The 26,071-nt window shown below is 53.3% G+C and overlaps 1 protein-coding gene across 1 annotated transcript in view; it reads right to left on the bottom strand.

Annotated features, from left to right (window-relative positions):
- dnah9 (dynein, axonemal, heavy chain 9) overlaps positions 1-26,071 on the bottom strand; it is a 779,494-nt gene that overhangs the window by 480,337 nt on the left and 273,086 nt on the right. The window contains exons 34-36 of the mRNA XM_072483125.1: positions 25,222-25,330; positions 23,648-23,795; positions 22,591-22,765 (exon numbers count right to left, since the gene is read on the bottom strand). Of these exons, the coding sequence (XP_072339226.1) occupies positions 22,591-22,765; positions 23,648-23,795; positions 25,222-25,330 (432 nt within the window). The remainder of the gene's footprint in view (positions 1-22,590; positions 22,766-23,647; positions 23,796-25,221; positions 25,331-26,071) is intronic.

Raw genomic sequence — 26,071 nt, 5'->3', positions numbered from 1 at the left:
AACATCCCTGCTTTTGTACTCAATTCCTCTATTTATTAAGCCCAAGATCACATATGCTGAGCTAATTACTCTCTCAATATATTCTGCCGCCTTCAAAGATGTATGCGCATTCCGCCCCAGGTCCCCCTGTTCCTGCTCACTGATTAGAACTGTGCCATCAAGGCTATATTGCCTCTCCCGAGTCCTTCTGCCAAAACGCATTACCTCAAACATCACTGCACTAAATTCCATCTGTCACTTCTCAAATAACAAAGTGTTCAGGTATAAAACCAACGCATGATGCCAAATTTAATAAAATAAAGTTTCTCCTCGGCAAACAGAGCAGCAGAAAAATGATTGCACCGACACTAGGCCATGGAGAGGCAGGAAGCCAATTTTCTGCCAAAGATTAGTGAGTTATCAATCCCAGCAGAAACATCAATGAGAAATATTTCACCCCAAGGAGCAAGAAAAATGAACAAATGGAGAAACTACTCTGAGCTGCTTCATTGCTTGGCGACAGAGACAAACTTGAGTACTTCATGCATCTGCCAGGCTTCAGAATAAAGAATAAACTTGCATAGAGAGGGCGCAGTTGGCTTGGTCATGCTCCCTGCTAAGGGACATAATGAATATACCTGTGGTAAACCACTGTGTTCCTATATTAAGGGTTGTACGGTAGAACCTGCACTACAGGTTCACCTGGGCCCCTGCATGCTAGCTCCGCCCAGGAGCCGGGTTATAAATATGCGTGGCCTTCAGCTAGCAGCCATTTCGTCAGCTGCTGTAGGAGGCCACACTTCAGAGACTAATAAAGCCTCAGTTTGAATTCAACTTCATCTCCAGCCAAATTGATTGTGCCTCAATTTATTGGTATCTGATTCAGAAGATGGACCTCCGGATTAAACCAGATCGACTGCAGCTGGATCCACACTCAAGCGACGCCAGAAAGGACTTTCAGCACTGGCTAGCTTGTTTTGAAGCGTATATCAACGCGGCGCCGACCCCTGTTCCAGAGGCTCAGAAGATTCAAATCTTGTACTCCAGACTCTAAAATCTTCCCACTGATCCAGGATGCGCCCAATTACGCTGACGCTATGACTCGACTCAAAGAGAGTTATAAGCAGAAGACGAACACGCTCTTCACCAGAAACGCGCTCGCAACGCGTACTCAACTACCTGGTGAGTCAATCGAGGACTTCTGGAGGGCCCTGATCCCACTAGTTCGGGACTGTGACTGCCAGGACATTGTCATGATATTCAAACACACACATCATGATGGACACACTAACAGGCAAATCAGAGTACACAACACCACAACCAATCACAGACAAGAACACCAACCACATAAAAAGCACGAGCACGACACCTGGAGGTCAGTAGGTCTGGGGAGAAGGAAACAAGAAAGAGCTGTTGAAACACCACAAGCAGGGAGCCCCCCACGTGCAGAGTGCAAAGACCAAGTTGTAAATAGTGAGTTTAAATAAAGAAGCGTTGTACCATATGCAACTGTGTTGGCTCTTCTGTGTGTCAGAACACCCAACACCACATGGTACAGGAGTGGATCGATACCTGCCTACCAACCTGCCATTCTGGACATGGACCACACCGGCAAACCGCAGCCGATGCAAGTCACGGGGAACCTAGGCACCAACTGGAAGCTCTACAGGCAGCGATTTGACCTGTACATCCGTGCCACCGAAAAACAGAATGTCTCGGATGATTCGAAGATTGCAATGCTCCTCTTCTACGCAGGCCCCCACCCAAACGATGTCTTTAATTCACTGGTGTTCGAGGAAGGCGAAAACCAGGCCAAATATGACACGGTCATCCTCAAAATGGACCAGCACTTTCAAACTGAAGTAAACGAAACTTTCGAAAGATACATCTTTCAGCAACGCCTGCAAGGTAAGGAGGAGCTTTTTCAACCCTTTTTGACGCACCTCCGGATTCTAGCGCAGTCCTGCGGTTACGGCACCACCACAGAGTCCATGATCAGGGACCAGATTGTTTTTGGCGTTGCCTCTAGTGGCCTACGCCAGCAGCTTCTTAAAATAAAGAGCCTCACCTTAGCGTCTGCTGTGGAAGCCTGTGTCCTCCATGAAAATGCTGCCTGCCGTTTTGCCCGATTTCAGGCGTCCGAGTTGGCACGGAGGGGGTCCCCAGCCGTCGAATCGGCAAGCCAGGCCGCCCACGACGTTGAACGCATCCAGGCCGTCGATTTCTTCCCGCCCCACGGCCCGGACGACAGCGGCCGCTTCCCGCGCTTTTCGCGGTCTCCCGCGCAGGTGCGCGCCAAGAATAACTGCCACAACGAGGGACGCACTGCGCAGGCGCGCCCACCGCAAGATCGCACTGCGCATGCGCAGTGGCGCAACGAACGTCGTGACGTCATGACGTGCAGCAAGTGTGGAGGTCTACACTTAAAAGGGCAATGTCCTGCAAAATACCGACAGTGCAACAGATGTGCCATGATAGGCCACTACGCAGCCCGCTGTCGTGCGGCTCAACCCATGGATCCGGCGCATCCTCGACAACCTCGCACACGAGTCAGGACCGTCCAGCCCACGCATCACGACTTCCAGTTAAGTGATGCAGATGACCAGGATGACTTCCGAGTTGCCGTCATTGATGTCAACAAGGTCAATGCCATCAATCCAGACGATGAGTGGTGTGCCACCCTGACGGTCAACCGATCGCGCGTCGCCTTCCGTCTGGACACCGGCGCATCCGCCAACCTGATTGCTTACTCTGCAGTCCAGGCCATGAAGGTCAAACCACCCATCACACCATCCCGGCTTAAGATGGTTGACTATAACGGGAACGTTATCCCGTCCGTAGGATCTTGCCAGCTACAGGTGACTCACAAGAGGTACACGGCCACACTCCCCTTCGAAGTTGTGGGCTCATCAAAGGACTCGTTACTGGGCGCACAAGCGTGTAAGGTCCTTCACCTGGTACAGCGCATCATGTCTCTCTCTCCAGATGAGATATCCGACTTCCCGGATGCTGAGTTCCACGCGAATCTCCATTCCCTCCTTGCTCACAACCAGGAGGTTTTTGAAGGCATGGGGACATTGCCACACACGTACAAGATTCGACTCAGACCGGACGCCATCCCTGTCGTTCACGCACCTCGCAGGGTTCCTGCGTCTCTCAAAGACCGCCTCAAGGCACAACTGCAGATTCTTCAGGACCAAGGGGTCCTATCCAAGGTCACGGAGCCCACGCCATGGGTCAGCTCCATGGTCTGTGTAAAGAAGCCCTCTGGCGAGCTCCGTATATGTATAGATCCAAAAGATCTGAACAACAACATCATGCGGGAACACTATCCCATCCCGAAACGAGAAGACCTCACCAGCGAGATGGCGCGAGCCAACATATTCACTAAATTGGATGCGTCCAAAGGATTCTGGCAGATCAAACTGGACCCGGCCAGCCGAAGACTATGCACATTCAACACCCCTTTTGGCAGATTCTGCTACAACCGGATGCCATTCGGCATCATTTCGGCATCTGAAGTATTCCACCGCATTATGGAGCAGATGATGGAAGGCATCGAAGGGGTACGTGTATATGTGGACGATATCATCATTTGGTCCACCACTCCGCAGGAACACATGCATCGTCTTCGACGTGTCTTCACCCGCATACGGCAAAATGGCCTGCGTCTCAACCGTGCGAAGTGTGCTTTCGGCCAGACGGAGCTGAAATTCCTCGGGGACCACATCTCAAGGTCCGGGGTCCGTCCCGATGCAGACAAGGTTAGCGCCATCACAGCCATGCCACGACCGGCTGATAAGAAGGCTGTCTTAAGATTCCTGGGCATGGTCAACTTCCTTGGGAAGTTCATTCCCAACCTGGCTTCTCATACAACAAACATGCGCCATCTCGTAAAAAAATCGACGGAATTCAACTGGCACCAGTCGCATCAGCGGGAATGGGAGGAGCTCAAGCACAAACTGGTCACGGCACCAGTGCTGGCCTTCTTTGACACGACTCGCCCTACAAAGATCTCAACAGACGCCAGCCAATCTGGTATTGGAGCGGTACTCCTGCAAAAAGACAGCACGTCATCATGGGCCCCGGTTGCGTATGCCTCACGAGCCATGACCCCTACCGAACAGCGCTACGCGCAAATCGAAAAAGAATGCCTGGGCTTGTTAACTGGACTGGACAAGTTCCACGACTATGTGTATGGCCTGCCACGATTCACGGTCGAAACTGACCACCGCCCCCTGGTCAACATCATTAACAAAGACCTGAACGACATGACTCCTCGCCTCCAGCGCATCTTACTCAAACTCAGGAGGTACGATTTTGAACTGATCTACACTCCGGGGAAGGAACTCATAGTGGCGGACACTCTTTCCCGAGCAGTGAGCACACCACCAGATGCGGAGGGGTTCGTGCGTCAAATTGAGGCACACGTGACTCTGACAGCAGCAAATATGCCAGCTGATGATCCTTGTCTGGCCCACATACGCGCAGAGACGGCGACTGACCCTCTGCTGCAGCGAGTGATGCGCCACATGACGGAAGGGTGGCTAAAAGGGCAGTGCCCCCAGTTTTATAATGTGCGAGATGATCTCACCAATATAGACGGGGTCCTTATGAAATCGCATAGGATCGTCATTCCACACAGTGTGCGCCAGATGATTCTTCGTCAACTACACGAAGGCCACTTGGGCGTCGAAAAATGCAGACGAAGGGCCCGGGAGGCGGTATATTGGCCGGGTATTAATGAAGACATAGCCAACATGGTGCTCAACTGCACAACCTGTCAGAGGTTTCAGCCAGCGCAACCTCCGGAAACACTTCTACCACACGAGATGGTGACGTCCCCCTGGGCGAAGGTGGGTGTTGACCTATTTCACGCGCTCGGCAGAGATTACATTGTTATTATAGACTACTTCTCAAACTACCCGGAAGTCATGCCTCTCCATGATCTGACGTCGTCCGCAGTCATTGGGGCCTGCAAGGAAACGTTTGCTCGCCACGGCATTCCAAGGATTGTCATGTCAGACAATGGACCTTGTTTTGCCAGCCGTGAATGGTCGTCCTTTGCCGCAGCATATGGTTTCACTCATGTGACATCCAGCCCTCTGCATCCACAATCGAACGGGAAGGCTGAAAAGGGTGTCCACATCGCAAAGCGGCTCCTGTGCAAGGCGGCTGATGACGGATCGGACTTTAACCTTGCCTTGCTGGCCTATCGATCGGCCCCGTTATCCACGGGCCTCTCGCCAGCGCAGCTACTAATGGGTCGCTCCCTCAGGACGACGGTACCTTCCGTCCTGGCACCGACAACAGACCATGAGGCGGTTCTTCGGAACATGCAACTGCAGCGTGATCGCCAGAAAGGTCGGTACGACACACGAGCGACGGACCTGCCCCCCCTGTCCTCCGGAGACAAAGTACGCGTCCATCAACCGTATGGTGGCTGGTCAGCACCGGCCGAAGTCCTCCGACAAGTGGCTCCCCGCTCGTTCCTGGTTCGCATGCCGGATGGTTCCGTGCGTCGCCGCAATCGGCGCGCCCTTCGCCGACTTCCACGCTCACAGCCACACAACACGCCAGATCCTCAACAGGCTTCCGAGGATGACTTTGTGGAGCTGCCGCACATCACGCCCTTTCCATCGCCACCCATGGCCATGCCTGCACAGCAGCCGGTGGTTCTTGATCCACCCTTAAGGCGGTCAACCCGAATTCGTCGCAAACCCATTAGAATGGACTTATAATACAGTTCATATGTTTAATAAGTTGGACAATTTTACATGATAACCTGTTGTTGTTTATCGTTCCAGATGTCGTCTGACTGGACAACTGTTCAAATTTTTTTTTCTTCTTCTCTCGTTCGCATTTCTGTTATGTTATGGTACAACTGGATTCATGTGACGCACTCGACATCGCCCCATGTACATAGTTCCGTCATAGACACATGCTGCACACGACACACACACACTCTTAGATGCACTCACGTCACGATCATATTTATTACCACGTAGGCACATATCTTTGTAAAAAAGGGGGATGTCATGATATTCAAACACACACATCATGATGGACACACTAACAGGCAAATCAGAGTACACAACACCACAACCAATCACAGACAAGAACACCAACCACATAAAAAGCACGAGCACGACACCTGGAGGTCAGTAGGTCTGGGGAGAAGGAAACAAGAAAGAGCTGTTGAAACACCACAAGCAGGGAGCCCCCCACGTGCAGAGTGCAAAGACCAAGTTGTAAATAGTGAGTTTAAATAAAGAAGCGTTGTACCATATGCAACTGTGTTGGCTCTTCTGTGTGTCAGAACACCCAACACCACAGACATTACAGCTAAGGAGCACTCAGACCTACTTATGAGGGACGCTTTTGTAACTGGGATTGGGTCCGATGTTATCAGGCAGCAGCTCCTAGAAGGGGCCACGCGCGACCTCGCAGAGACTAAATCACTAGCGCTTTCCATGACGGTCGCCCTGCGCAATATACAGTCCTGCGCCCCCAACCGTGCGGCCCACTCCTACGCTTCATGGGCCCCACAGGCAGCCGCCCCAGCGGGGGCGCTACCCACCCAGTACGCCTGCGCTACACGCCAGCCGGTGATCTCCGGGGAGCCCCAGTGCTATTTTTGCGGCCAACAAAGTCACCCCCGCCAATGCTGCCCGGCCTGCGCTGCCCTTTGTAAGGCCTGCGGGAAAAGGGCCACTACGCAGTGGTGTGCCAGGCCCGCTCAGCGGCAGCGGTTGCCCCCCGGGGCACGGACAATGGGCGCGGCTATCCTCCCCTACTGCAGCGGTATGCCAGGCCTGCTCAGCGGCAGCCCCCACCCGCCCCGGTCACGGACAATGGGCGGCGCTATCCTCCCCTCCTCCCAGGCCATGTACGAGCAATGGGCGCCACCATCTTCTCCCCCGCACAACACGTGCGTTTCATGGGGGCTGCCATCTTGCTCCACCCCCGCAACGTGCGTTCCATGGACGCCGCCATTTTGTGACCCCCAGGATCTCCGGGCGCCGCCATCTTGTCCACCCCACAGCACACGGAGACCAACGGCGTTCAGGGCCTTGACGCAGCGACCGCCTCACTATCCGACGATCAACCACGACTCACATCCATGGTAATCGACCAGTCCAGACCCCACACTCTGACCAACGTATCCACCAGCGTGAAAGTCAACGGCCACGTGGCCTCCTGCCTACTGGACTCCGGGAGCACCGAGAGCTTTGTACATCGAAATACGGTAAGGCGCTGCTCCCTTAAGTTACACCCTACCAATCAAAGTATCTCCCTGGCCTCCGGATCCCATCGCGTAGCGATCCGAGGGTACTGCACTGTCACACTCACAGTCCAAGGCATAGAGTTCCACGGTTTTCGCCTCTACGTCCTCCCTAACCTCTATGCTGCACTTATCCTTGGTCTGGATTTTCAGTGCAACCTCCACAGCCTGGCCCTTAAATTCGGCGGATGCTTACCACCCCTCACTGTGCGTGGCCTCGCGACCCTAAAGGTCGATCCTCCTTCCCTCTTTGCCAATCTAACTCCAGATTGCAAACCCATCGCCACCAGTAGCAGACGGTACAGCACCCAGGATAAGGCCTTCAGCAGGTCCGAGGTCCAGCGGTTGTTTCAGGAGGGAGTCATCGAGGCCAGCAACAGCCCCTGGAGAGCTCAAGTGGTAGTGGTTAAGTCTGGGGAGAATAATCGAATGGTCATGGACTACAGCCAGACCATCAACAGGTACACGCAGCTCGACGCGTACCCCCTCCCACACATATCTGACATGGTTAACCAGATTGCACAGTACCGGGTCTTCTCAACGGTGAACCTGAAATCCGCTTACCACCAGCTCCCCATCCATAAATCGGACCGGCCATACTCCGCCTTCGAGGCAGGCGGCCAGCTATATCACTTCCTTAGGGTCCCCTTCGGCGTCACCAATGGGGTTTCGGTCTTTCAAAGGGAGATGGACTGAATGGTCGACCGGTACGGCTTGCGGGCCACATTTCCGTACCTAGACAATGTGACCATCTGCAGTCATGATCAGCAGGACCACAACGCCAACCTCACTAAATTTCTCCGCACCGCCACTCTCCTCAACCTCACGTATAACAAGGAGAAGAGTGTGTTCCGTACAGACCGCTTAGCCATCCTCGGCTACGTGGCCCAGAACGGAATTCTGGGGCCCGATCCCGACCGCATGCAGGCCCTCATGGAGCTTCCCCTCCCCCACTGCCCCAAGGCCCTCAAACGCTGCCTGGGGTTCTTCTTGTATTACGCTCAGTGGGTCCCAAACTGTGCGGACAAGGCCCGCCCACTCATACAGTCCACTCATTTCCCCCTGACGGCAGAGGCCCAACAGGCCTTCGCCCGGATCAGAGCTGATATTGCCAAAGCTGGAATGCACGCTGGAGACGAATCACTTCCTTTCCAAGTAGAAGCAACGCATCGGATGTCGCCCTTGCAGCCATCCTCAACCAGGCAGGTAGGCCCGTGGCATTCTTTTCCCGCACCCTCCATGCCTCCGAAATTCGGCACTCATCCGTCAAAAAGGAGGCCCAGGTTATCGTTGAGGCTGTGCGACATTGGAGGCATTACCTGGCCGGCAGGATATTCACTCTCCTCACTGACCAACGGTCGGTAGCCTTCATGTTCAACAACACACAGCGGGGCAAGATCAAAAATGACAAAATCTTGCAATGGAGAATCGAGCTCTCCACCTATAACTACGAGATTAAGTATCGCCCTGGCAAATTCAACGAGCCCCCAGACGCCCTATCCCGAGGTACACGTGCCAGCGCACAGGTAGACCGACTCCGGACCCTGCACTACTGCCTTTGTCACCCAGGGGTCACTCGGTTGTACCACTTCATTAAGGCACAAATTTGCCCTACGAGGAAGTAAGGACGATCACCAAGGACTGCCAGGTCTGTGCGGAGTGCAAACCGCACTTCTACCGGCCGGACCGCATGCACCTGGTGAAGGCCTCCCGCCCCTTTGAACGCCTCAGCGTGGATTTCAAAGGCCCCCTCCCCTCCTCCAACCGACACACGTATTTCCTCAGTGTGATCGATGAATACTCCCATTTTCCCTTCGCCATCCCATGCCCCGACATGACGTTTGCCACCGTCATTAAAGCCCTTGGGCGAAATTCTCCGGAAACGGCGCGATGTCGACTGGCGCCCAAAACGGCGCAAATCAGGCGGGCATCGCGCCGCCCCAAAGGTGCGGAATGCTCCGCATCTTTGGGGGCCGAGCCCCAACATCGAGGGGCTAGGTTGGCGCCGGACGAATATCCGCCCCGCCAGCTGGCGGAAAAGGCCTTTGAAACCCCGCCAGCTGGCGCGGAAATGATATCTCCGGGCGGCGCATGCGCGGGTGCGTCAGCGGCCGCTGACAGCATTCCCGCGCATGCGCAGTGGAGGGAGTCTATTCCGCCTCCGCCATGGTGGAGACCGTGGCAGAGGCGGAAGGGAAAGAGTGCCCCCACGGCATAGGCCCGCCCACGGATCAGTGGGCCCCGATCGCGGGCCAGGCCACCGTGGGGGCACCCCCCGGGGCCAGATCGCCCCGCGACCCCCCCAGGATCCCGGAGCCCGCCCGCACCGCCTTGTCCCGCGGTAAGGTAGGTGATTTAATTTACGCCGGCGGGACAGGCATTTTAGCGGCGGGACTTCGGCCCACCCGGGCCGGAGAATCGAGCGGGGGGGGGCCCGCCAACCGGCGCGGCGCGATTCCCGCCCCCGCCGAATATCCGGTGCCGGAGACTTCGGCAACCGGCGGGGGTGGGATTCACGCCAGCCTCCGGCGATTCTCCGACCTGGCGGGGGGTCGGAGAATTTTGCCCCTTAATTCTATCTTCACTCTGTTCGGCTTCCCTGCCTACATCCACAGTGACAGGGGATTCTCATTCATGAGTGATGAGCTACGCCAGTTCCTGCTCAGTAGGGGTATCGCCTCCGCAAAACGACGAGCTACAACCCCCGGGGAAACGGACAGGTAGAAAGGGAGAATGGGACGGTATGGAGGGCTGTCCAGCTGGCCCTATGATCCAGAAATCTCCCGGCCTCCCACTGGCAAGAGGTCCTCCCTGATGCAATACATTCCATTCGCTCATTACTTTGCACTGCTACTAACAGTACACCGCATGAACGCCTTTTTGCCTTCCCCAGGAAGTCCACATCCGGGGTATCGCTCCCAACTTGGCTCACAGCTCTGGGAACCGTGCTTCTCCGTAAACATGTGCGGCTCCACAAGGCAGATCCGTTGGTGGAAAGGGTGCACCTGCTCCACGCAAACCCACAGTACGCCTACGTGGTGTTCCCCAACGGCCACCAGGATACCGTCTCCCTCAGGGACCTGGCACCAGCAGGTTCCACACACACACCACCCCCGGCGCCCCCGGCGCCACCCTCCCCCGCTGCCCCCATCACCCCTCCTAGGACCGTCCGTCCTCCCCCTGCCCACCCCCATTGATGAAGAGGATTTCGTCACGCTCCCGGAGTCAACTTTGACCATGAAAGCACCAACATCGCCGGCTCCACTTCGTCGATCCCAGAGGACAATCAAGGCGCCGGACCGGCTGAACCACTGACCGGCCCACCGGATGACCAGAGACATTTTTTTTTCACTGTTCTGTAAATATTAAAGATTGCAAATTGTATATAGTTATCCACCACCCCCGCCGGACTCAATTTTAACAGGGGGTGAATGTGGTAAATCACTGTGTTCCTATGTTAAGGGTTGTACAGTAGAACCTGCACTACAGGTTCACCTGGGCCCCTGCATGCTAGCTCGACCCAGGAGCTGGGTTATAAATATGCGTGGCCTTCAGCTAGCAGCCATTTCGTCAGCTGCTGTAGGAGGCCACACTTCAGATGCTAATAAAGCCTCAGTTTGAATCCAACTTCGTCTCCAGCCAAATTGATCCTGCCTCAATACCCATTGATATAAGGGTGGGGGCAGATTAATAAGGATGGAGGCCAGATTAGCTCAGTTGGCTGGACAGCTGGTTTGTGATGCAGAGCGAGGCTAACAGCACGAATTCAATTCTCATACTAGCTGAGACTATTCATCTTCTCAATCCAAATCCCTCGCCTGAGGTGCAGTGATCCTCAAGTTAAATCACCACCAGTCAGCTCTTCCCCTCAAAGGGGAAAGCAACCTATGGTCATCTGAGACTACGGCGATTTTACTTCTACTGTACTGTTATAAGGGTCTATTGGACTCAAAACGTTTCTCCCGCCACAGATACTGCCAGACCTACAGAGTTTTCCCCTCACTTTGTTTTTATTTTCGGTCACCAGCACATGCTGTATTTTGCTTTTACATTCAGGTTGAGGCAGTTTTAAAAAATATTATCATTCAAGCGGCGTGAGCATTGCTCGCAAGGCGAGCATTGTTACCCTTCCCTCATTGCCCACGAGAAGGTGAGCCCCGTCCACTTAATGCACCATTTTTTCCCTTCCAAAATTTAAAATCAGCTAATGCTTTAATAATAAGATCTTGAGAGATCCTGAGGGGTCTTGACAAGGTGGATGTGAAGAGGATGTTTCCTCTTGTGGAAGAGTCTAGAACTAGGGGCCCCTGTTTAAAAATAAGGCATTGTCCATTGAAGACGGAGATGAGGAGAATTTTCTTTTCTTTCAGAGGCTCGTGAATCTTTAGAACTCTCTTCAAAAGGCGGTGGCAGCAGTCTTTGAATATTTTTAAGGCAAAGGAATCTACACGGTCCTACACGGCCGGTGCAGGTCCGCGCATGCTCCTGGTTGTCATCTCCGCGCTGGACCACGGGCAACATGGCGGAGCCCTACAGAGGACCTGCATGGAGGAACATAGGCAACCCTCGGAACGAGCACGCCCGCCGATCGGTAGCCCCCAATCGTGGGCCTGGCCCACCGTGGAGGCCCCGTCCCCGGAGTCAGATCGCCCCCCCCCCCCCCCCCCCCCCACCCACCAGGACGGCCCTCGCAGCCAGAAAGCCGAGGTCACGCCGTGTGGGACCATATGTAAACCATGCCGGCGGAACTCGGCGGGCACTCGGACCGTCGAGCGCGGAGAATCGCAGGAGGGGCCGCTTTCAATGGCCCCCGACCGGCGCTGCGGTGACCGCGCAGGCGCGACTGGCAGCGATTCTCCGGTCGCCGGAGAATCGGCAGCCCGGCGTCGGAGCGGCGTGGCAGGATTCTCGCGCTCCCCGGCGATTCACCGACCCGGTATGGGCTCGGAGAATCGCGTCCAATCGGTTTGTGCATTCTGGGTTTGGATGTGGCTTAGCCTGAGACTGTCACCCAAAATGTAAGTGAGATGTATCCTTTCAGCTGCTGGGCCAGATATGTGGCCCAAAATTGCATCCTTCAGTTCAGTCGGCTGCCTGCAATGACATGCTCTGATTATTTAAATGAGGCCCGCAGCCAATTTTCTTGCAGTTCTCCGTCCCCTATCTTTGGGCCCAGGAATGATTCCCGGCACCCATTTGATACTTAAAATAGACCTAATGAAATTTCTAAGCCTAGGGCTATAGTAGAAAGGACAGGGAGTAGTGGGGTGGGGAGAGGGGTGGGGGTAGTTAGAAAAGTAGCAGACTGAAAATAAAAGGTTCCCTAAATGGAGGTACAGTGCAAGTTGCAAAAGGAATGACAGTGACCACAGTCAAGCTATGCACACAGATTTTCTCATGCTGCAGACATTGACATTTGCTGAGAATGGGGTTCATACAGTCAATTTTCCAAATAGTTTTCACAATGTGTTCATTTTTTTGCAAATAGGCAGCTTTACCTCACCTGCTGGCATTCATTGTTTTACTATGACTTCTATCAAAAGATGTCAAAATGAGCTGTCCTCATTGTATCAACATATTCTCCAGGGAAACTACATTTTCTACTTGGCATGCTACACACATCGTGCTGGACTAAAAAAAGGTTACCGATTCTCCCACTTGTACAGTGTCGCAGGATCAATAAGATTAGGACGGTAGGGCAGCACAGTGGCGCAACGGTTAGCATTGCTGCCTCACGCGCCGAGGTCCCTTGTTCGATCGCAGCTCTGGGTCACTGACTGTGTGGAGTTTGCACTTTCTCTCCATGTTTCCGTGGGTTTCACCCCCATGTTGTACCGTCAATACATACCACCACACCCCACAACCCAAAGGTGTGCAGGCTAGGTGGATTGGCCACGCTAAATTGCCTCTTAATTGGAAAAAAATGAACTGAGTACTCTAAATTTATATTTAAAAAAAGATTTGCGGTAAATGCGTGGCTCAAAGATTGGTGTGGGAGAAATGGATTTGAATTCATAGGACATTGGCACCAGTACTGGGGAAGAGGGGACCTGTTCCAAAGGGATGGTCTTCTGAATCATGTTGGGACCAGAGGCCTAGCAAATCAGGTAACTAGTGCTGTAGATAAGGCTTTAAACTAAATAGTGGGGGGGAGGGTTCAGTTGTAGCAGAAACTAGAAACCCAGGCCGGGATTCTCTAAAATCCCGGGTAAGTGTTGACGCCGACGTAAACACCGGAGTGTTTCACGTCGGCGTCAATGGGCCTCTTGGCCCAGCGATTCAGTGGCCCACAGGGGGCTAGCATGCAGCTCCGGTGCGATACGCAGCCCTGCACTGCCGGCGCAGGTCCGCGCATGTGCGCGGCGGCCATTTCCGCGCCGACGCATGCCCATAGTGGCCGTTTCTGCGCCACACAACATTGCGTAGGGACACAGCGGCCCAGCACGGAAGGTAGGCCCCCCGCCAATCGCGCGCGCTCGCCAATCGGTAGCCCCCGATCGCGGGCCTGGCCGTCGTGGAAGCCCCCCCGGAGTCTGATACCCCCGCCCCCCCCACCAGGTTGGAACCACAGCGGTGGAACTCGGCGGGAACTCGGCCGGCCGCCGAGTTCTCCGGTCACCGGAGAATCGAGTTGCGGCATCGGAGCGGCATGGTGGGAATTTCCGACATCACCGCCGATTCAGAGAATCTGGGGCTCAGAGAATCCCGGCCCCAATTTAAAGGAGGAGATAAGAGTGCAGGTTAGCAATATGCTGGGCGGTGACCAGAAAATAAAAGTGAGGGACAGGACAGGTGACTGTCTTTATGCACCAAGGAATTGTAGAAGAGTAGGGAAGTCTAACATTAAAACAAATTTAAAAGCCTTGTATGTAAATGCAAGAAGCATTCGTAACAAACTTAAAGAGCGAATGCTGCAAATAGAAACAAAAGGTTATGACTTGGTGGGGATTACTGGGCCGAGATTCTCCTACCCGCCCCGCCACATTTCTGCCCCGACCGGCCGGCGGGAGTCTCCGTAACACCGGCCGGTCAATGGGGTTTCCCATTGTGGGGCAGCCCCACGCCCTCGGGAAACCCCGGGCGCCGGCAAAACGGAGACTCCCGCTGGCGGAGAATGACGCCCCAGGTTACAGGGAGACCGGGGGCGGGATTCTCCGATCCCCCGTCAGGTCGGAGAATCGCCAGGAGCGGCGTGAATCCCGGCCCGCCGCTCTGACGCCGGCTGCCGAATTCTGCAGCGCCGGTTTACGGGCGGGGGAGGGGATCGCGCCGGGCCGGTCGGGGGCCGTTGGCAGCGGTCCCCCCGGCAATTCTCCGGCCCCGATGGGCCGAGCAGCCACCTGTTTTCGGCCAGTCCCGCCCGCGTGAAATAGACAAGGTCCATACCGGCGGGACCTGGCTTGGAGGGCGACTTGCAGAGTCCTCGGGGGGGGGGGGGGGGGGCGGGGGGGGGGATCCGTGGCCTTGCCCCCGATCGGGGCCCTACGATTTGCGGGCGGGCCTGTGCCGTGGGGGCACTCTTTCCCTCCGCGCCGGCCTCTGTAAGGGTCCGCGATGGCCGGCGCGGAGAAGAAACCCCCTGCGCATGCACAGGAAACACGCCAGCGGTTCTGCGCATGCGCCAACTCGCGCTGGCTGGCGGAGGCCCTTCGGCGCTGGTTGGCAACTTCCAGGCGGCCCGACGCCGGAGGGGTTCACGCCGCTCTTTGGCGCCGGTTTGGGCTGCCCCGCCGATTCCGGGAGAGTCCCGGCCCAGGTCTGGGAATTGAATATCCAAGGGTACGCAGTATTTCGGAAAGATAGGCTGCCCTTGAGGGCAGCACGGTAGCACTGTGGATAGCACAATTGCTTCACAGCTCCAGGGTCCCAGGTTCGATTCCCGGCTTGGGTGACTGTCTGTGTGGAGTCTGCACATCCTCCCCGTGTGTGTGTGGGTTTCCTCCGGGTGCTCCGGTTTCCTCCCACAGTCCAAAGATGTGCAGGTTAGGTGGATTGGCCATGCGAAATTGCCCTTAGTGTCCAAAATTGTCCTTAGTGTTGGGTGGGGCTACTGTGTTATGGGGATAGGATGGAGGTGTGGACCTTGGTAGGGTGCTCTTTCCAAGAGCCGGTGCAGACTCGATGGGCTGAATGGCCTCCTTCTGCACTGTAATTTCTATGATAATCTATGATTTCTATGAAAGGAAAAGGAGGTGGCGTAGCCCTGCTGGTGAGGAAAGGGATCAGTGTTGTAATGCGAAATGACACGAGCACCGGAGATCAAGATGTGGAATCAGTCTGGATAGAAATAAGAAATAACAAAGGGAAGAAGTCCTTGGTAGGAATAATCTATAGGTCCCCAAACAGTAGTTCTACAGTGGGGCACAGTATAAACCAGGAAATACTGGGGGCTTGCAAGAAAGGTATGGCAATAATAATGGGTTATTTTAATATGCACATAGACTGGAGGAAACAAATTGGCAAAGGTAGGCTGGAGGCAGAGTTCATTGAATGCATTAGAGATTGTTTCCTGGAACAGTATGTTGGGGAACCAACCAGGGAGGAAGCTACTCTTGATTTGGTATTTTGTAATGAGGAGGGATTAATTCATGACACCAGAGTTAAGGATCCACTCCAGCCCTTGGTCTGTAACATTGTAGGTAGCAGATGAGGAACATATCAGCCATGATAGAATGACGGAGCCGACTCGATGGATTGAATGGCCAAATTCTGCTCCTGTATCTTATGAACTTATGAACGACGTATTTCTTCATGTATTTTGCAAGCCTGGAGCTCGACTCTCCCATCAGGAGTCTAAGTGCCGAGGCCGGAGTGAAAACCGGAGTGTTTCACTCTGGCGTCGGAGCCCGCTCCCAGCCCCCTATTCCCCCGCCCCCGGGGGGCTAGGAGCGGCGTCGCGTAATTTCCGCGCGCTGGGCCTTGGCGCCGCGTAAAAAGCAGCGCTGCGTAAATGACGCGGTCGGCACCACGTAAATGACGTCACCCGCGCGTGCGCGGTTGCCGTCCTCCCTGCCGCCGCCCCGCAAGAAGATGGCGAATGGATCTTGCAGAAACTTGCTATCTGTAGGAAAGGAGGTCCTCCTTTATCGGTGGGCACCGATCGCGGGCCAGACCCCGTTGGAGGCCCCACCCCCCGGTGCAGGAACCCCCCTCTCCCCTCTACAGGCCGCCCCCTCAGCGTTCCCATGCAGTTCCCGCCGGCAGTGACCAGGGGCGAAATTCTCCCGAAACGGCGCGATGTCCGCCGACTGGCACCCAAAACGGCGCCAATCAGATGGGCATCGCACCGCCCCAAAGGTGCGGAATGCTCCACATCTTTGGGGGCCGAGCCCCAACATTGAAGGGCTAGGCTGACGCCGGAGGAATTTCCGCGCCGCCAGCTGGCGGAAACGGCCTTTGTTGCCCCGGCAGCTGGCGCGGAAATGACATCTCCGGGCGGCGCATGCGCGGGAGCGCCAGCGGCCGCTGACAGTTTCCCACGCCTGCGCAGTGGAGGGAGTCTCTTCCACCTCCGCCATGGTGGAGACCGTGGCGGAGCCGGAAGGGAAAGAGTGCCCCCACGGCACAGGCCCGCCCACGGATCGGTGGGCCCCGATCGTGGGCCAGGCCACCGTGGAGGCACCCCCCGGGGCCAGATCGCCCCGCGCCCCCCTCAGGACCCCGGAGCCCGCCGACGCCGCCTTGTCCCGCCGTTCAAAGGGTGGTTTAATCCACGCCGGCGTGACAGGCAACTTATCGGCGGGACTTCGGCCCATCCGGGCCGGAGAATCCAGCGGGGGGGGGCCCGCCAACCGGCGCGGCCCGATTCCCGCCCCCGCCGAATATCCAGTGCAGGTGACTTCGGCAACCGGCGGGAGCGGGATTCACGGCAGCACCCGGCGATTCTCCAACCCGTTTGTTGTTTTGCTTTGAGAATTAACAACAGTCTTTCACTGGCTATAGAAGGTGACCCTTCCTTGTTACTGTTTCAGACAATCCCCCATTGAGCAGGGAAATGGCGAGAATTGGCTGAGAGAGGGAAGAGAGGGCGATAATGAGAGAGAGAGAGAAAGAGGATTACTTTTTGTATATATGCACTTGGTGAGGAGCTGAGATTCTGGTGTTAGTTGTACAGTATGGTCCGTGAGATGGGACACAGAAATATTTCAAAGAATCAGGAAGTGATCAGGGGCGGGATTCTCTGACCCATCTCCGGGTAGGAGAATCGCCAGGAGCTGGCCAGGGGCATCATTCTCCGCCGGCGGGAGTCTCCGTTTTGCCGGCGCCGGGGGGGTTTCCCGACGGCGTGGGGCTGCCCCACAATGGGAAACCCCATTGACCGGCCGGTGTTACGGAGACTCCCGCCGGCCGGTCGGGGCAGAAATGTGGCGGGGCGGGTAGGAGAATTTTGCCCATGAATCCCGCCCCCGCCGCTGCCGAATTCTCCGGCACCGGATATTCGGCGGGGGCGGGAATCGCGCCGCGCCGGTTGGCGGGTCTCCCCCGGCGATTCTCCGGCCTGGATGGGCAGAAGTCCCGCTGCTGGAATGCCTGTCCCGCCGGCGTGGATTAAATCACCTCTCTTACCGGCGCGATCGGGGTCCACCGATCCGCGGGCGGGCCTGTGCTGTGGGGGCACTCTTTTCCGTCCGCCTTCGCCACGGTCTCCACCATGGCGGAGGCGGAAGAGACCCCCTCCACTGCGCATGCGCGGGGATGCCCTGAGCGGCCGCTGACGCTCCCGCGCATGTGCCGCACAGCAAAGTCACTTCCGCGCCAGCTGGCGGGGCACCAAACGCCTTTCCCGCCAGCTGGCGGGGCGGAAATCAGTCCGCCGTGGGTCTAGCCCCTCAAGGTTAGGGCTCGGCCGCTCAAGCTGGCGCGGAAATTACATCTCCAGGCGGCGTATGTGCGGGAGCGTTAGTGGCCGCTGACGGCATTCCCGCGCAAGCGGATCGGGGGGCCCCGATCGCGGGCCAGGTCACTGTGGAGGCACCCCCCCGGGGCCAGATCGCCCCCCAGGACCCCGGAGTTAGCCCGCGCCGCCTTGTCCCGCCGGTAAGGTAGGTGGTGTAATCTACGCCAGCGGGACAGGCATTTTAGCGGCGGGACTTCGGCCCATCCGGGCCGGAGAATCGCGGGGGGGGGGGGGCGGCAACCGGCGCGGTGCGATTCCCGCCCCCGCCGAATATCTGGTGCCGGAGAATTCGGCAACCGGCGGGGGCAGGATTCACGCCAGCCCCCGGCGATTCTCCGACCCGGCAGGGGGTCAGAGAATCTCGCCCCATATGTTATACACATTACATATTGCATCATACATGATGAAGGGGCAGCACGGTGGCGCAGTGGTAGCACTGCAGTCTCACGTGCGCCGACGTCCCAGGTTCAATCCCAGCTCTGGGTCACTGTCCGTGTGGAGTCTGCACATTCTCCCCGTGTTTGTGTGGGTTTAGCCCCACAACCCAAAGATGTGCAGGATAGGTGGATTGAACACGTTAAATTGCCCCTTAATTGGAAAAAAATGAATTGGGTAAATTTATTTAACATTTTTTTAAAAAATACATGATGAAGGACTGAAATGCTAAAAACGTACTAGTATTCTGGTCAATGAGAATTACTTGGTGTTGAATAGGGGATAGTAATCAGATTAAGGCAGATGGGGCGATATTCTCCACTCCCGCGCCGGTTGGGAGAATCGCCTCGGCCGCCAAAACTTCCCGGGACGCCGGTCCGACACCCTCCTGCGATTCTCCCAAGCGGCGGGAACGGCCCCGTCGAGTTCCGCGGGCCTCAGGCCGGAGAATCGCCGGAGACACCCAAAATGGCGATTCTCCGGCACCCCCGCTATTCTCAGGCCTTGATGGGCCGAGCAGCCAGGCCTAAACGGCGGGTTTCCCCCGGCGCTGTCCACACCTGGTCGCTGCCGTCGGGAACAGCGCGGGAACGCTGGAGGGGGGGATCCTGCACCGGGGGTACCTCAAATGTGGGATGGCCCGCGATCGGTTCCCACCGTTCGTCGGGCCGTCCTCTCTGAAGGAGGACCTCCTTCCTTCCGCGGCCCTGCAAGATCCGTCCGCCATCTTCTTGCGGAGCGGACTCGAAGAGAACGGCAACCACGCATGCGCGGGTGACGCCAGTTATGCGGCGCCGGCCGCGTCATGTATGCGGCGCCGCCTTTACGCGGCGACAAGGCCTGGCGCGTGTAGATGACGCGGCCCCGATCCTAGCCCATTGTCGGGGCCTGAATCGGTCAGAATAGGGGCCGTTTCGCGCCGTCGTAAACCTCAACGGCGTTCACGATGGCGTGGGCACTTTGGCGCGTGAGTGGAGAATCCCGCCCATGGCTCCAGATAGAACATGTGCCCTGGGGTAGGTGTTTCAGCTAGAAACATCTGCTCTCCTCTGTACATCAGCAAAGATGGCCCAGAGTGAACCCTTCAAGGTGCAAAGAAGTTAAATCTCTCATCATCATTGTTTACTGATGTCAAAACACTACATTGCAAGAGTGATACCAATAAATGAGCCTGGAGGTTATTTATGATCTTTCACCTGTGTTTCTCTTCAGACTTGCTGCTCCATATGTCTGTCAGCCTCCATTCACATCCCACTACACCCTTGAGTGGTGACTGTGGAGATGATGCTGTGTGATTGTCCCCATCAATTACCTACATACAGGATGGGACCCTCTGGTCTTCCAGCCACGTGTTTCTCAGCGGCGCGCTGTTCGCTGGCAGGGCGATTCTCTACTGCCACTGCTTGTCAATGGGATTTCCCATTGAAGGCACCCCACCCGCCCACGAACCTGAGGGCACAGCCAGGAGGAAACGAGACCGCAATAGCCGGAGAATTCTGGCCATAATCTTTAACATTTGCACGTTTTCTCACACACCTAGCGCAGCCGCAAGCCGGCCACCCACATCTCACAGCCTTCACCATATTGCTGACTATCCAGTTATGGGAGGCACGTCACCCAAGCAAATTGCATCAGACTCACTCACACATTCCCCTTTCACTTGTGGGACAAGATAGTGCGTATGCAAAAAGGATGGAGCACCTGGGAGTACAGGTACACAAATCACCCAGAGTAATGATGCAGTTCTGTACGGTCATTCAAAAAATCAAATTAAGAAATGGGGTTCGTTCCTAGAGGTATAAAATCAACACTCATTACGGTGGAGACAGTGCTTGTGATTATTAGAGCTAAATCCTTTGAAGATAATGGTATGTTTGCACCTTATTCGTGAAACAGAATTACCTGAGTGTAATAGCCTCCATGAGATCAACGGGGTCGATCGACCCAGTGCAACTCGCTATGGAGCTCATAGAATATGAACTCCCCCGTGGAGGGACGAAGGTCTAACGGCGGGGCTCATTAAAACCCACCGATAAAAGCCGGCCGGAAGGGAACCAGCATCTTCGGATCGTCCTGGCTGGGAATAAATATACTCCGCTCCGATTTGGGACTTTGTTTTGGCTTATTGAATAAACCTTTTTGTTTGAATCCTTCTCGGGACTCCTGTGATTGTAATACTGAAGCCCTTCGGTTCATTCGCCCGATCATGCTGTGATCCACGGACTGTTGTACCCATGCCTGGGAGCAAGTAGTTAGCACTGCTGCCTTACAGTGCCAGGGACCCAGGTTCGACATTTGACCTTGGGTGACTGTCTGTGTGGAGATTACACATTCACCCCATATCTGTGTGGATCTTCCTTGGGTGCTCCGGTTTTCTCCCACAACTCAAGGATGTGCAGGTTAGGTGGATTGGCCACGCTCAATTGTCCCTTTGTGTCCAAAGATGTGCAAGTTAGGTGGGGTTACAGGGGTAGGGCAGGCAACTGGGCCGAGGTAGGGTGCGGCGCAGACTCGATAGGCCAGATGGCCTCCTTCTAGACTGTTGGGATTCAATGGAAGCTGCTTCTGAGATTTGTGCTGAATAACATAGAGCTTAGATAACTAAGTTGTTTGTATTGTTTCTGAATACTAGTTTCTGGATGTACATTAAGCACAACAGTCACAAATCTACGAAGAGCTCTTTCACTGAAGCTTCGCCTGGCACCTGCTGCCTTTTTTGCTTTTGATTTAACTATAAGTCAAAAGTCAAAAGGAAGGCAGCTCACGGACTGAGGTTCAGATCTATTAGATTTAGTAAAAAGGCCGCAAATCCTGCCTGGAGTTATTCATTTTTATGCTTTTTATCTCAGGCTATCCCTTTATCTTTTCCATGCAAGGGAAAGAGACTTAGGGAGAAACTACGACTTTAAAATATAAGATCGCAAAATCTCTGCAAATCCGCAGTGTTATTTCAGAACATAGTATGTTATGGGCCAGGATTTAGAGAACCCCAAAGTGTATCATGGAGTTCACCTGACTCACAACTTTTAATAGATTATGGTATGGGGAGCTCACGGCCCACTCTACAGGTTTCATAGAATTTACAGTGCAGAAGGAGGCCATTCGGCCCATCGAGTCTGTACCGGCTCTTGAAAAGAGCACCCTGCCCAAGGTCCACACCTCCACCCTATCCCCATAACCCAGTAACCCCACCCAACACTAAGGGCAATTTTGGACACTAAGGGCAATTTATCATGGCCAATCCACCTAACCTGCACATCTTTGGACTGTGGGAGGAAACCGGAGCACCCGGAGGAAACCCACGCACACACAGGGATGATGTGCAGACTCCACACAGCCAGTGACCCAAGCCAGAATTGAAACTGGGTCCCTGGAGCTGTGAAGCAATTGTGCTATCCACAAGGCTACCGTGCTGGTACAACGTGTGGTACAACAGAAATGGAAAAGTACTTTTTAAAACAAAACAATGTTTATTCTATGAATTCAAGTTAACCTTTTTAAAACAAACAGTGAATATCTTCGCAACCATTAATTCAAAGATAACCCCCAAAGAATACAACACTAAGTAACCTGTATGCTGTCCTTTTAACATCCAAAAGACTGAACAACCTTTAAACAGAAGCACATTCAATACTGAAAACATTTAAATTTCTGAATTCACCAAATGATCACGAGAAAATCCTTCATGGCAGAGAGATCAACAGTACAGCTGCTTTGGCTGACTTCAGCTGCAACACACTGAAAAACGAAACCAAAAAGAGAGAGATACACCAAAGCTTTTCTCAAAGTGAAACTAAAAAGCAGAACCAGAGCTCAGCTCCACCCACACTCTGACATCACATGAGCAGCCAACCATTTCTTAAAGCGACATTCTCATGACAGGTAAGATAACTGCTATTTCATTAATTCCCACTTTATTTCCATTACGTTCATGTTGCATATATTCACTAGGACAATAAACCTCTGAATTTCAGATTTAGAAACATGCCCTCACCTGATCCTGAAACATTGCACCGCCAAAGGCCCAGATAGCTGCAAAAATGAAATAGAGTTCATAGAGTTCTTTGTGGCAGTCTGGGGGCGTATTTTCCTTTGTCAACAAACACTCCAATAAGTAACAAAGCATCTGGACCATGCTCTGCTCCGGGACTGGAATGATCTTCTTAAACCTGTGGAAATCAGTTCAATAAGATGAAAAATTCTTTCCTCTGCAAGAGATAACCAAATCACTGGGGACTAACGAAAGGAAAAACAAAGGATTTCACTTCTACTTCTGATGTTTTTCTGTTAAAAAAACTGTTTCAGGGCTGTGTGCCTGAAGGACATTGAGGTCAGTCCAGCACAACGCCAAAGTAACCTGACCATTTCCCTCAATGCTGCAGTATTATTTGGATTCTGGAATTAACTGGTCATGCCATATTGAAAATGGCATTTTCCGAAAGGATTTTAGGGCTTTTGTACCACTCTGGCACAGTGGTTAGCACTGCTGCCTCAAAGGGGCAGTGACCTGGGTTTAATTCCAGACTTGGGTTACTGTCTGTGTGGAGCTTTCAGGTTCTCCCCGTGTCTGCGTGGGTTTCCTCTTGGTGCTCCGGTTTCCTCCCACAGTCCAAAGATGTGCAGGTTAGGTGGAGTTACGGGGATAGGGCAGGGGAGTGGGCCTAGGTGGGGTGCTCTTTCAGAGGGTCGGTGCAATTTTGATGGGCTGAATGGCCTTCTTCTGCACTGCTATGTTCTATGTTCAAAGATTCAATTCAGTTGCTTTTGCTTGAAGTAGTACATGAACAGTGATCCCTTCTTGCATTCCCCTTTTGTCGCACTTTATTGTAGAAAACACAGGAGTATTAATAACTAGGATGTGCATTCTGTTCCACTTTAAACAATGTTAATTCTGCAGCAGCAGAGCAATCAGTGAAATACACTTCTGATTCTCCTGCTGAACAATTTGCTGTTTCAGCTTTCCTCTTCCTCCTTTCCTGATTTCCTGGATCAATTCAGAACGTTGTCCTTCTACAATCCCTGCCCAACTGCTTACCCTTTATTTTCATTACCTTGTCCTTAGAGTATCCAGGCACAAAGGCAGGTATTTCTCAAACAAGATGGTCAGGTTTGCTTTCTCAGACTGGATCTCTCGCTTGTCAATCCAGCTGCTAACTGGGGGGTTCCATCCGAGGTCAGCAGGATTAATGTATAAAATCCCTGAAGAAAAGATACAAACTAGGTTATTCCTTATTTTCCATTGTACAATCTTCTCCGTCGGAACTCACGAGGAATTTACATTGGAGAAAGTAGACCGTAGCTGGACAAAAGGTCAGTGTATGATATCTGTTTGTTTCTCGCGCAAAACCAGTTTCACATGATCCACTTTGATATTGTACTGTGTCACCTGCCACTTCTCTGAAAAATGTCGCTGTGCAGATTATGGGGAATTGGGTAAAAGTAATATATGAAAAAACATGAGAACCTCTCATGTTTTCGACCACTTCTCTTTCACGCATAAGCAACAAGATCCTTCGATCTTTCAGTGATATGAAAATAGGTGGAAGGGCATGTTGTGATGAGGATATTCTGCAACAGAATATAGATTGATTGGGTGATTGGAAGAAAACCTGGCAAATGGAGTTTAATGCGGGGAAGTGTGAGGTCATGCACTTCGGGAAGAGGAATCAAAAGGCAGATTGTTACCTAAATGGAGAGAGACTGCAAGTGAGTGAAGTACAGAGCAATTTAGGTGTTCTCGTGCATGAATCAAAAGAGCTAGCAGGCAGGTACAAGTAGCAAAAAAGGCAACAGATTTTGGCCTTTGTTGCAAAGAGGTTGGACTTTACAAATAGAGAGGTTTTGTTGCAATTGTATAGGGTGTTGGTCAGGCCTCACCTGGAATACAGCATACAGTTTTGGTTACCTAAAAAACGATTTGGTAACATCGGAGGTAGTCCAAAGGAGATTCACCAGGCTAATCCCTGGGATGAGAGGATTGTCCTTTCAAGAGAGCCTAAATAGTCTGGGTCTGTATTCCTTGAAGTTGAGAAGAGTGAGGGGTGACCTTATTCAAACAGGGGGCTTGACAGGGTAGGTGGCACAATGTTTTCACTAGTTAGAGAGTCTCGAACAAGGGGACAGAGCTACAAGACAAAGGGCCAGTCATTTAAAATTGAGGTGCGCATAGATTTCTTCTCGCAGAGCTTGGTAAATCTCTGGAATTCTCTGCCGCGGAGTGTGATGGAGGCTGGGTCACTGGAAGCATTTAAAGTGGAGGTGGATACATATTTGATGGATCGAGGAATAGAGGGCGATGAGGAAAAGGCACAGAAAAGGAACTGAGGCCGGCATAGATCAGCCACAATCGTATTGAATGTTGGAGCAGGCTTGAGATGGGCCTGGTGGCCTACTCCTGTTTATATTTCTTGTGTTACACAGCCAATATTGAATGTTACGATGTAAAGAAAAGAGAGTAAGTGCTTCAGGTCCAAGAATTTTCCCATCAGATGGGAGATCATTGATCTGGTAAATCAATTCTGTCCCTTTCTCCAGATATGTTGACTGACCTGCTGAGGATTTCCATCAATTTCTGTTTTTATTTCAGATTTCCAGCATCATTAATATTTTCCAGTTCCATACAAACCTGCTCGAGAGACAGTGGCTGGGGTTGCTGTTCTTAAGTGGCTAATTTCAAACAGAAGCCTCATGGTAGGGTTGAGGGGGATCCGCTCGTTACTGGCCAAAGTCAAAACCTATAATAAAATGACAGCAGAGCCGGTATGAAAAATATCATTTTGTTTCTCGTTCTTCAATCTCTACTGGCTGTTAAACATAAGGATTAAGGGTTCTTTTGGAAATATATTGAGTAAAAGGCTGCTTAGAGGGCTAATATCAAAAAACTGATGTGAGTAGAATAGAGGAAGGAAACAAAAAGGGGAGTTGGACAACAACATAAGCAAAGGAAAGGCGGAAGGATAGTTTGGAAAGGCAGGGAGAGGCCTTCAAAGAGGATGTTGCCAAGCGCAAGGATGACTACTGATGTAAGTCAGAGGAAGCTGAGTTCGGATGAAACCTAGGATTTGAGACAAAACAGGAATGTACAGATGAAGGAGTTTAACAATGTAATATATAATAATAATAGCTTATTGTCACAAGTAGGCTTCAATGAAGTTACTGTGAAAAGCCCCTAGTCGCCACATTCTGACGCCTGTTCGAGGAGGCCGGTACGGGAATTGAACCCGCGCTGCTGGCCTTGTTCTGCATTACAAGCCAGCTATTCAGCCCACTATGCTAAACCAGCCCCTAGGCTGGTTTATAGGAAGGGATTTGAGGTTAACCATGAGTGTCTTGACATCAATTTCCGGGTGTACAGTCTTGACAAGGACTGGGCTTGTTAAAAATGAAGGACATTGTGAAGGATGTATCCTGTGGTGTTCTGAGTGGACTGTAGTTTGCAGACAGTGGGCTGAATTTTCCGTTCCTCCAGCCACGTG

This window comes from Scyliorhinus torazame, chromosome 18 (assembly GCF_047496885.1).
Source record: "Scyliorhinus torazame isolate Kashiwa2021f chromosome 18, sScyTor2.1, whole genome shotgun sequence".
Lineage (NCBI taxonomy): Eukaryota > Metazoa > Chordata > Chondrichthyes > Carcharhiniformes > Scyliorhinidae > Scyliorhinus > Scyliorhinus torazame.
This window is presented reverse-complemented; position numbering and strand designations above follow the sequence as displayed.